Source organism: Oncorhynchus clarkii, chromosome 9 (assembly GCF_045791955.1).
Source record: "Oncorhynchus clarkii lewisi isolate Uvic-CL-2024 chromosome 9, UVic_Ocla_1.0, whole genome shotgun sequence".
Taxonomy (NCBI): Eukaryota; Metazoa; Chordata; class Actinopteri; order Salmoniformes; family Salmonidae; genus Oncorhynchus; species Oncorhynchus clarkii.
In genome coordinates this window covers 72,569,504-72,582,097 of record NC_092155.1, presented here as the reverse complement: position 1 = coordinate 72,582,097, position 12,594 = coordinate 72,569,504, and the positions used below count along the sequence as shown (strand labels likewise).

General features: G+C 45.3%; 1 protein-coding gene across 4 annotated transcripts; it reads left to right on the top strand.

The window, feature by feature from the left end:
- The first annotated feature begins 2,694 nt into the window (after positions 1 to 2,694).
- LOC139416922 (protein-L-isoaspartate O-methyltransferase domain-containing protein 2-like) lies at positions 2,695 to 12,476 on the top strand. Of its 4 annotated transcripts, XR_011635145.1 has the most exons (8): positions 2,710 to 2,828; positions 3,749 to 4,091; positions 6,508 to 6,610; positions 6,758 to 6,929; positions 7,743 to 7,872; positions 9,429 to 10,753; positions 10,792 to 10,858; positions 11,006 to 11,363. XR_011635145.1 is itself a non-coding variant. In XM_071166098.1 (6 exons), the coding sequence occupies exons 2-6, from the start codon at positions 3,785 to 3,787 to the stop codon at positions 9,899 to 9,901; spliced, it is 1,185 nt and encodes a 394-aa protein (XP_071022199.1). In that variant the 5' UTR covers positions 2,695 to 2,832; positions 3,749 to 3,784; the 3' UTR covers positions 9,902 to 12,476. The 4 variants fall into 4 exon arrangements, 1 of the variants encoding a protein (XP_071022199.1); XR_011635144.1 differs by having other exon boundaries at positions 9,429 to 10,858; XR_011635143.1 differs by having other exon boundaries at positions 9,429 to 10,858; positions 10,977 to 11,363.
- Positions 12,477 to 12,594: the final 118 nt, after the last annotated feature.

Sequence of the window (12,594 nt, the reverse complement as noted above, 5' to 3'; positions counted from 1 at the left end):
GTGCTAAGCTATGCTTCATCTCTTCTCCGGCCTGGGTCTGGCCACAATACTTTGTCCACATCACAAGATACGTTTTCTCTTGCCAAACATAGAGGAAAGTATCTCCTAGCATGGTGTATCCAACCTTGGACAGAGACAACCTCTATGTCCCCACATGGAGGGAAGTATCTCCTAGCATGGCGTATCCAACCTTGGACAGAGGCAACCTCTATGTCCCCACATGGAGGGAAGTATCTCCTAGCGTGGCGTATCCAACCTTGGACAGAGGCAACCTCTTTGTCCCCACATGGAGGGAAGTATCTCCTAGCATGGCGTATCCAACCTTGGACAGAGGCAACCTCTATGTCCCCACATGGAGGGAAGTATCTCCTAGCGTGGCGTATCCAACCTTGGACAGAGGCAACCTCTATGTCCCCACATGCGTCCTCCATTGCCTGGAGAAGCGGCATGCGGGCATAGGGTTGGCGATCATTCACTTTCCAGCGCCAGGCTGAGAAGAATTCCTCTATGGGATTTAGAAAAGGTGAATATGGGGGTAGGTACAAAACTACAAATTGTGGATGGGTGGCAAACCAGTTTTGGACCAGAACAGCCCGGTGAAAACTAACATTGTCCCATAAAACTACAAATCTAGCAGGCTCCTGATCTGGATCAGGGACAAGCATTGTGTAAATTGCATCCAGAAAAGTGAGCATATGGCCGGTGTTGTACGACCCAGTGTGACATTGTGATGGAGGACCCCGTTTTGAGTGTTGGCAGCACACATAGTTATATTACCCCCACGCTGTCCAGGGACATTGGTAATTGCCCTCTGTCCTATTACATTTCTTCCGCGGCGCCTGGTTTTGGTGAGGTTGAAGCCAACCTCATCCACATAAATAAATTAATGGTGAATTACATGGGCATCCAGCTCCAATACTCTCTGTAACAGACAAAAGGATATACAGATGAGAAAATATTGTATGTCTGAAGTACCGGAAGTAGTGTTGCATACATACCTCTACAAAGTCATGTCGCATATTCTTGACTCTGTCAGAGTTTCTCTCAAATGGCACCTTGTAAAGTTGTTTCATCGTCACTCGGTGCCGTTGGAGGATGCGTTGTATGGTCGACAGGCTTACAGCATTGATGTTGTTAAATATGGTGTCATTATTCATTATATGCTCTCTTATCTCTCTAATCCTAATTGCATTGCTGGCCAAAAACCATATTTATAATTGCAGTCTCTTGTACATCTGTAAACAAGTGTCCTCATCCTCCATGATGTCTTTGCCTTTCGACTCTGTACAGAATTCAAACACAATGTACAAAATGTAGTACAGCATGATAACCAACCTCATTCATTCAATGCAGTGCAGTAAATGGATGGCTTAGAGTTACAAATGTTTATGCAATACTATGCAGTCATACGTATTTTACATTACATTACTGTAATGCTAAAATTGTCATTAGATAGTTGCATACCTGTTCTCATTTCTAAAGGTTCAAATTATGGACGCCACTGTAAATCGACTCAAGTTGGTCTGGACTCTCAGTCCAGCCTTTCTCATGGTCAAACCGTGGTTGATCACATGATCAACAAGTGTTGCCCTAATCTCATCAGAGATGGCTCTCCTTCCTTCTCTTCTTTTCCCTCATCCTCTTCTTCATCTACATCTTCCTCTTGCTCTCTGTCCATTGTTGGCATCCATTGTTCAAAACAGGTAATCTGACCTTTGACCTATTTATAGGCCTATGCTACAGTAAAGTAAGTGATTGGTTAGTGATCAGTTAAGCTATTAGTGTTTGCACACGTGAGGAGTGTGTGTGTAACCTGGTGAATAAATGTAGCATTTTGATTGGTTGTGTTTGGAAAAGGAAAGCAAGTCACTTCCTATTAGATGTTTGTGTTTTAGGTAGAGAATTGTGTGTAGTGTTAAAAAAAAAGAAGTGTTTTATGCAATTGATAACTGAGCCAAAGGCTGAGAAATAGCTTATGGTTTTGGATATTTGGTGTGTAGTTTTGCACTTTGAGTGAGAGTGTGAAATCGTGTGACATGAAAATATTTTGTGTGTAAGCAGTTGGAAAAAAACTGTAATGTCCACATCATCCCAGCTCAACCCTAAACCTATAGCTTCATGTCCACATCATCCCAGCTCAACCCTAAACCTATAGCTTCATGTCCACATCATCCCAGCTCAACCCTAAACCTATAGCTTCATGTCCACATCATCCCAGCTCAACCCTAAACCTATAGCTTCATGTCCACATCATCCCAGCTCAACCCTAAACCTATAGCTTCATGTCCACATCATCCCAGCTCAACCCTAATCCTATAGCTTCATGTCCACATCATCCCAGCTAAACCCTAAACCTATAGCTTGATGTCCACATCATCCCAGCTCAACCCTAATCCTAAAGTTAAGTACAAAACTCGTATTCAACTGATTGGTGTGCTATATTAATCAGGAGTGATGAAATGTGAGCAATCATATAGCTCTACAATATACTGAAATTCCTTCTGGAAAAAGAAAGTTATTCTCTATCACATTCACTTTAGAATTGCGCTTGTTTAATTACTATTTTATGTTTAGGCCAATTATTTTTAGAAATGGTATTAATCAATACCCAATCAGAACGTTTATTCGATTGTAAAAAATATATTTTTGTAAAGTAAAAATGTGTCGGATTTACTTAACGTACGTGTGACGTAGGCACGTCGGCTGGTTGAACGTTTACGTGTAGCTAGCGGTGCACACTGTGTGAGCGTTTCCGAACAAAAGCCTGAAGACGAAAAAATCAATAGCAGCAATCGGCATTTTAAAACGAAACAATTGATTATCAAATTGTAGGTAATTATATATTACAGTTATTTTGGTGGCTGTATGTGTATTGTCTGTCGTCCTTGCCTTGTACCGAATCTTTGTTTTGCTGTCTGCGTGCGTGGAAGACTCAGATTACGATTGCTGTTGCCTGTTTGTCTTTTTTCAGATTTCCAATGTGACAACCATTTTTTTTTAAAACTATGTAGATAGTAACTAAGCCATTTAAATGACATGGGTTTGCGCATATGTTATGGATATATTCTGGTCAGAGTTGGATTGGGTAAGACTTTTCTCTTAACCCAAGGCACAGGTCCGTCAGGTTCTACAGCGCCATCCTATGGTCGTGTTTTTTTTTTCATATCTGAAAAATTCGTACCTAATGTTATTCTGAAATAGCTATTACCATCGAGGGAAATGTTCTCCTACATTTCACACTTTATTTATTGTGCTTACATGAGTCATTTGGCAACACAATGTCTCTTGTGCATCAAACCAGGCATCATCAAGCTCCTTTCTTCTCTATTGCTTTATGACACAGCAGGCCCAGTAAACATTTGGCTGGTAGTCCTATCACCTATCACCGTGCTTCTACACCTGCATTGCTTGCTGTTTGGGGTTTTAGGCTGGGTTTCTGTACAGCACTTTGAGATATCAGCTGATGTACGAAGGGCTATATAAATTGATTTGATTTGATCTCCCCATTGGCGTCGTTCAGGTACAAGCCACAGGTACAGCGATCACACCTAATGTGTTGAGGAAGACTTTTAGGTAGCTCTTTCAGCATTGGTCATTCTAATGCAAAAAGGGATGGCTGGTTTAATCTGAAATGTACACAATATGACATGGAGGCGGTTTTGTTGAAGTTTTTATTTAGTTAGTTGTCGCAATGCAAGAGACACTTTTGAATTAAATTGCAGATAACTTAAACATTTATCTTCTTCAGATAAAGGCCCAGAAGTTACCCTTCTCTCCAGCTAAGATGGGAGGAGCTGTGAGCGCTGGGGAGGATAATGACGAGTTGATTGACAACCTGAAGGAGGCACACTACATCCGTTCGGACCTGGTGGAGCGGGCCTTCAGGGCCATCGACCGGGCCGACTACTACCTGGAGGAGTACCGTGACAGCGCCTACAAGGACCTGGCCTGGAGGCACGGCAACATCCACCTATCAGCCCCCTGTATCTACTCTGAGGTGATGGAGGCCCTGGACCTGCACCCTGGCCTGTCCTTCCTCAACCTGGGCAGTGGGACGGGGTACCTCAGCACTATGGTGGGCCTCATACTGGGTGAGTTACTGTAGCAGACGGTACAACCACTCTGGGCCTCATACTGGGTGAGTTACTGTAGCAGACGGTATAACCACTCTGGGCCTCATACTGAGTGAGTTACTGTAGTAGATGGTACAACCACTCTGGGCCTCATACTGGGTGAGTTACTGTAGCAGACGGTATAACCACTCTGGGCCTCATACTGGGTGAGTTACTGTAGTAGATGGTACAACCACTGGGCCTCATACTGGGTGAGTTACTGTAGCAGGCGGTACAACCACTCTGGGCCTCATACTGGGTGAGTTACTGTAGCAGACGGTATAACCACTCTGGGCTTCATACTAGGTGAGTTACTGTAGTAGATGGCACAACCACTCTGGGCCTCATACTGGGTGAGTTACTGTAGCAGGCGGTACAACCACTCTGGGCCTCATACTGGGTGAGTTACTGTAGCAGATGGTACAACCACTCTGGGCCTCATACTGGGTAAGTTACTGTAGCAGATGGTATAACCACTCTGGGCCTCATACTGGGTGAGTTACTGTAGCAGACGGTACAACCACTCTGGGCCTCATACTGGGTGAGTTACTGTAGCAGACGGTACAACCACTCTGGGCCTCATACTGGGTGAGTTACTGTAGCAGACGGTACAACCACTCTGGGCCTCATACTGGGTGAGTTACTGTAGCAGATGGTACAACCACTCTGGGCCTCATACTGGGTAAGTTACTGTAGCAGACGGTACAACCACTCTGGGCCTCATACTGGGTGAGTTACTGTAGCAGACGGTACAACCACTCTGGGCCTCATACTGGGTAAGTTACTGTAGCAGATGGTATAACCACTCTGGGCCTCATACTGGGTGAGTTACTGTAGCAGACGGTACAACCACTCTGGGCCTCATACTGGGTAAGTTACTGTAGCAGATGGTATAACCACTCTGGGCCTCATACTGGGTAAGTTACTGTAGCAGACGGTACAACCACTCTGGGCCTCATACTGGGTGAGTTACTGTAGCAGATGGTATAACCACTCTGGGCCTCATACTGGGTGAGTTACTGTAGCAGACGGTACAACCACTCTGGGCCTCATACTGGGTGAGTTACTGTAGCAGACGGTACAACCACTATGGGCCTCATACTGGGTAAGTTACTGTAGCAGATGGTATAACCACTCTGGGCCTCATACTGGGTAAGTTACTGTAGCAGACAGTACAACCACTCTGGGCCTCATACTGGGTGAGTTACTGTAGCAGATGGTATAACCACTCTGGGCCTCATACTGGGTGAGTTACTGTAGCAGACGGTACAACCACTCTGGGCCTCATACTGGGTGAGTTACTGTAGCAGATGGTATAACCACTCTGGGCCTCATACTGGGTGAGTTACTGTAGCAGATGGTATAACCACTCTGGGCCTCATACTGGGTGAGTTACTGTAGCAGATGGTATAACCACTCTGGGCCTCATACTGGGTGAGTTACTGTAGCAGACGGTACAACCACTCTGGGCCTCATACTGGGTGAGTTACTGTAGTAGATGGCACAACCACTCTGGGCCTCATACTGGGTGAGTTACTGTAGCAGATGGTATAACCACTCTGGGCCTCACACTGGGTGAGTTACTGTAGCAGATGGTATAACCACTCTGGGCCTCATACTGGGTGAGTTACTGTAGCAGATGGTATAACCACTCTGGGCCTCATACTGGGTGAGTTACTGTAGCAGATGGTATAACCACTCTGGGCCTCATACTGGGTGAGTTACTGTAGCAGATGGTATAACCACTCTGGGCCTTATACTGGGTGAGTTACTGTAGCAGATGGTATAACCACTCTGGGCCTCATACTGGGTGAGTTACTGTAGCAGACGGTACAACCACTCTGGGCCTCATACTGGGTGAGTTACTGTAGCAGGTGGCACAACCACTCTGGGCCTCAAACTGGGTGAGTTACTGTAGCAGATGGTATAACCACTCTGGGCCTCATACTGGGTGAGTTACTGTAGCAGATGGTACAACCACTCTGGGCCTCATACTGGGTGAGTTACTGTAGCAGATGGTATAACCACTCTGGGCCTCATACTGGGTGAGTTACTGTAGCAGGCGGTACAACCACTCTGGGCCTCATACTGGGTGAGTTACTGTAGCAGATGGTATAACCACTCTGGGCCTCATACTGGGTGAGTTACTGTAGCAGATGGTATAACCACTCTGGGCTTCATACTGGGTGAGTTACTGTAGCAGACGGTACAACCACTCTGGGCCTCATACTGGGTGAGTTACTGTAGCAGACGGTACAACCACTCTGGGCCTTATTGGGACTGGAAATGGGGAAATCAGCAGGCCAGCTGATTGGAAAAGTGTATTTTCTTTATTCAAATGAATTGTGGATTGTACAAAGCTCACATGGTTGTTCTGTTGTTATCCTGGTTCCAGGTCCATTTGGTGTGAACCATGGGGTGGAGTTATATGCTGATGTGATTGAGTATGCCTACCAGAAGTTAGACTACTTCATCAAAACCAGCGAAAGCTTTGACAAGTGAGACACTTTACCTCTGATTTCCTTCCCCATCTAGAGCAGTCTAGAGCAGTCTAGAGCAGTCTAGTCTGTCTGTCGACATCAGTGGCTTCATGTGTAGCCTGCATTTTTTTGTCTCTTTGTTTATGCTGTATTTGTGTTTTTTAGGTTTGAGTTCTGCGAGCCTTCCTTTGTGGCGGGGAACTGCCTGGAGATCCCCTCTGAGTGCAGGCAGTATGACAGGGTGTATTGTGGGGCGGGGGTGCAGAGAGACCATGAAGAATACATGATGAACCTGCTGAAGGTGGGGGGTATTCTGGTACTGCCCCTAGAGGAGAAGGTGTGTGTAAACACCAACACACTCACACTGAAATGCATACATGTTAAATGAGTACTATTACCTGACCCTTACACAACAAGGATGTACCCTAATCTAGGGGTTCCCAAACTGTTTTACTCAGGCCTCCTTTCTAGCATTGGGGAACACCCCCCCCCCCCACACACACACACACACGTCTAATTCTACAGGCACAAGCACTGTTCATGACACAAACTGTTCACACCCCTCTTGTTGGTAGAGAGAAGTTTCAGGTTTAAATCCCATTGTCTTCCACTTCTATACATTTGACCATGTCTAATGTGTATTCATGTGATGATATCTGAGTGACTCAAACATTACAACAACATTTAAGGGCTAAAAAAACAGCTGACATGGGCTCGTTGATCTGGACATTTCTCTAATGGTCTGTAATGACTGACATAACAAGAGGAACTGATGATGTAATACCCAACTACAAAATGTCACCTTGTGCATTCTACTATTACAACTTTCAACGGTAAATTGAAAGCCGGGCTGAGTTCCTTTTAAAAAATAAATGTTTTTATTATTTTTTGAAACAATTTGGGAGGGGGCACAGTTTGAGAACCACTGCTCTGATGTACCCTCTTGTTGTGCAGTCATAACCTCTTGTTTTGCCCTTATAACCTCTTGTTGTGCAGTCATAACCTCTTGTTTTGCCCTTATAACCTCTTGTTGTGCAGTCATAACCTCTTGTTGTGCAGTCATAACCTCTTGTTTTGCCCTTATAACCTCTTGTTGTGCACTCATAACCTCTTGTTTTGCCCTCATAACCTCTTGTTTTGCCCTTTCTAGCTAACCAAGATCACGCGTACAGGCCAGAGCAGCTGGGAGACCAAAAAGATAATTGCTGTGTCCTTCGCTCCCCTGGTGCTCCCCAAAGATTACACCAGTAACATCAAAACATCAAAGACCGCCCCACTACGTGAGTGCCTCATCAGTTTGTTGTACATGGGAGTCATGACTCGCCAGACCGATTGTCGCTCTGCACAGTACGGGGGCCGTTCGCTTGCTTTCCGGTGCGGCGTGTTATAAGGACTGACAGCCATCATGTCGCCCATTTCTACATGTAGAATCAGTCTGCAAATTTATACCGGCGCTGTTTAGAGGTGCTGAGTACTGTTTAGAGGTGCTGAGTACTGTTTAGAGGTGCCGAGTACTGTTTAGAGGTGCCGAGTACTGTTTAGAGGTGCCGAGTACTGTTTAGAGGTGCCGAGTACTGTTTAGAGGTGCCGAGTACTGTTTAGAGGTGCCGAGTACTGTTTAGAGGTGCCGAGTACTGTTTAGAGGGTGCCGAGTACTGTTTAGAGGGTGCCGAGTACTGTTTAGAGGGTGCCGAGTACTGTTTAGAGGGTGCCGAGTACTGTTTAGAGGTGCCGAGTACTGTTTAGAGGTGCCGAGTACTGTTTAGAGGTGCCGAGTACTGTTTAGAGGTGCCGAGTACTGTTTAGAGGTGCCGAGTACTGTTTAGAGGTGCCGAGTACTGTTTAGAGGTGCCGAGTACTGTTTAGAGGTGCCGAGTACTGTTTAGAGGTGCCGAGTACTGTTTAGAGGTGCCGAGTACTGTTTAGAGGTGCCGAGTACTGTTTTGCACTGTTTTGAGGTGCTAAGCACTGTTTTGAGGTGCTAAGTACTGTTTTGAGGTGCTAAGTACTGTTTTGAGGTGCTAAGTACTGTTTTGAGGTGCTAAGCACTGTTTTGAGGTGCTAAGTACTGTTTTGAGGTGCTAAGCACTGTTTTGAGGTGCTAAGCACTGTTTTGAGGTGCTAAGTACTGTTTTGAGGTGCTAAGCACTGTTTTGAGGTGCTAAGTACTGTTTTGAGGTGCTAAGTACTGTTTTGAGGTGCTAAGTACTGTTTCGAGGTGCTAAGTACTGTTTTGAGGTGATAAGTACTGTTTCGAGGTGCTAAGCACTGTTTTGAGTTGCTAAGTACTCTCTACCGGCACTGTTTCGAGGTGATAAGCACTGTTTCGAGGTGCTAAGCACTGTTTCGAGGTGCTAAGTACTGTTTTGAGGTGCTAAGCACTGTTTTGAGGTGCTAAGCACTGTTTTGAGGTGCTAAGCACTGTTTTGAGGTGCTAAGTACTGTTTCGAGGTGCTAAGTACTGTGTCGAGGTGATAAGTACTGTTTCGAGGTGCTAAGTACTGTTTTGAGGTGCTAAGTACTGTTTTGAGGTGCTAAGTACTGTTTTGAGGTGCTAAGTACTGTTTTGAGGTGCTAAGTACTGTTTTGAGGTGCTAAGTACTGTTTCGAGGTGCTAAGTACTGTTTAGAGGTGCTAAGTACTCTCTACCGGCACTGTTTAGAGGTGATAGGCACTGTTTAGAGGTGATAAGTACTTGAGTTGAGTGACGATAGAAAACACCCAAAATAACTTTTTGTCACCATGGAAACAATACTCACGTTAACCGTTTTCTAACTTTCCCATCATTCTCTGTGTGCTTTCCTTTCGATCGTCTCTCTGGTGACCCACGGAGCAGCCACTTTTGAGGTGCGGACGCTGCAAGAGCTGGCTCGTATAGCCATCCGCCACACCCTGAGAGTGACCACGGACAACAGGGGGGGTCAGCCACGAGGCCGGGGCTCTTTTGGAGGAGGCAGGGGCCTGGGGGTCAGTGGGCTCCACAAGTACGGCCCGCGTTTTAAACGCCGGCGCATTCATCGGCGCCACGGCAACTCTGTGGTACTGAGCAGTGCCCTCCCTACCTCCGCCCCCCTGGACAACAACAATAACCGCGGGGGCCAGAAGGTGGAGGAGCAGGGAAGGGCAACCCGGGGAGCGGGAGAGGAGGCTGCGGCAGAGGAGGAGGAGGAAGAAGAGGAGGAAGCAGAGAGGGGGACAGGGGAGCTACTCCGGGCAGAGCCACCTATAAACATCTTGAGAGAGAGGATTCTCTGTCTGCCCCTCCCGGAGCCTCTGAAGATGTACCTGCTGTACTACCGGGAGAAATGACTTCTCCACAGATAGAACTAACAGCAGAAAACAACCAAGCAACCAGCCTTGGGCATCTACAACCCCTGACCCCTACCATTCTTCTAGGCAGGGCAACAGGCCCCCTGTTACTGACTTACTGACTGGGTCTGTATCCCTCTTGTCCTCTACATCATCCTCTCTCTCTCTCTCTCTCTCTCTGTGTTTTTCTTACTCAATACCTTTTCTGTATGTGTAAGAAGCATACATATTTGACCAGTGTAATGGTAAGAGTTTCAACTCTGTGATAGAAAGGCTCCATGGGAATCTGTAGCTTAGCTTTCTCAATGGCACAGATAGCTTTCTCTGACAGCCAAACAGATACATTTTAACTCAGAGAGTTGGGTGGGTGTGAGTTTGTGATCTATCATTCTGTGCTGTGACTGAGCCCTGGACATACGGTGGCGTCTGTTATCTTGTTGGAAGACTTCTTATTGGTCGTTACGTGCAGCCACAGGTTCCAGAGCACGTTGGTTCAGGTCTTCAACAAAGGTAAACCACTGGATATTGCTTTAGAGCCTTGTGCTTCATAAATGGCATAGCGTCCGAGCCGGAGGAGAAATAGCTTGTCATTTCAGTCGTGTCCAGAAGCCAGAGAGACTTTGTTTGGCATAGTGGACAGGGATTTGAGACCACACAGCTGGGATTTTCCCTATTAGACCCCCCCCCCCCCCCCCCAAGTTCCCATAGCATCATAGATCTGTTCAGGGGAGCTGTTTGTGTGGAGTTGGAACTCTGTAAATCAACAGAGCTTGCACAATGAGTATCAGGTAGGATTCCACAGTGAGGCCATTTTGTTTTTGATATTGCACATCGCAACATTGGTCTGATCTGGTGTGGCTGAGTGGAGCTGGTAGAGGTGCCTGTTGAAGACGTGTGGGTGAGTGGAGCTGGTAGAGGTGCCTGTTGAAGACGTGTGGCTGAGTGGAGCTGGTAGAGGTGCCTGTTGAAGACGTGTGGCTGAGTGGAGCTGGTAGAGGTGCCTGTTGAAGACGTGTGGGTGTGGAGCTGGTAGAGGTGCCTGTTGAAGACGTGTGGCTGAGTGGAGCTGGTAGAGCTGCCTGTTGAAGACGTGTGGGTGTGGAGCTGCCTGTTGAAGACGTGTGGGTGTGGAGCTGCCTGTTGAAGACGTGTGGGTGTGGAGCTGCCTGTTGAAGACGTGTGGGTGTGGAGCTGCCTGTTGAAGACGTGTGGGTGTGGAGCTGCCTGTTGAAGACGTGTGGGTGTGGAGCTGCCTGTTGAAGACGTGTGGGTGTGGAGCTGGTAGAGGTGCCTGTTGAAGACGTGGTATGGTTGAAACTGTTGACCTACATTATGATGAGTGTGGTTTAGAGACATATATATCTAAAGTGATGCTATTGGTTGACTCTATTCTGTTAGCAGGTTGACCTTGGTAGACTGGCAGTGAAGACTAGGTGTGTTTTTGAGAGTCAGAGAATAACTGTAGTCAGTTAATAACTGTAGTCAATATATGATATGATTAAGTCCAGAAGACGTTTCAGATTCAACATGATCATGAGACTAAGGTTGGCAATGCTTCTTCAATTGTCATGACGGATTCTACTCATTTCCAGATTCAAAAGCACCTACTAGAGATCAAATTCTCTTTTTGTGTTTAGTAGATTTATTTTCCAAGAGGTCCTATGAATATTTCCTAGCTCGTCCGTGTTGGGACATTTTTAATTGTCAATTCGGGGGGGAAACTCATTTTAAATTTGATTCATAGGTGGATTTAAATTTAGTTGAATTGCATTAGCTTCTGAATTTATTGGATAAAGGTGAAATTGACTCTAACCCTAGCATGTACGTTTATCTAAATATGTTAATTTAGTTTATTTCATAATCGATAGTGAAAGGATGATGTTTTTTCCACCAAATACTAGTTGTGTTTTCCTATTGGTCGACAACAGCATGATTTCTCCTGTCATTCAAAACTATTTGTTTTGTTAGTGGAGTTTTGTGGTGTTCATCAACACATGGGACATTGTTTTGTGTGTAGTATTTGGTCTGTAATGCAACAGGAAAATGTAAAAACGGACTAAAATATTTTTTTTTTTTAGATCTTAATCGCTACAGATATTCCTTAAGTTACAGACTGGATGTTTTACCATTTTTCATCTCGACTCCGAAACTTTCACCCTTCAGTGCCAAACCTAAAGTATGTCGCATGAAGCTTGCATTCTAGTTAAAAACTATTCTGATTTGTCCTTTTTTTAATAGAACATTTGGAAAGATAATGCTTTCTCATTGATCAAATTATCGATAAATCTTTATAGTGACTTGGTCGTCTGACTGTGTAACAGTACACGTCTTGAGTTCTGTCATGTTCATTTTCAATATTGTGGTAGATGACAGTCTTTCCCAATCTGCCTTTTATTCTGTGCTGTAGAAGCATTCCTTTGGTTTCCTTTGAATATCGCTTATTTTTTTTTTTGGTTCTGTCAAAGGTTATCATTTCGTGAATGTATGTGTTGTACTTCAGCAGTTTTGTAAGGATGTTTTTTGGAATTTGAGCTGTACTATTGAATGCTGTTAATAAAATCCTTTATGCAAAGTTGAGAATGTGTAGCACTTTAGTGATTTAAACACCAGATTCACATGGAACAATTTGTAATTAAGTCTTTAATAAAAAGAAATGTACAAGGAAAAAGAGGACTTCTGCATTTCCCAGACAG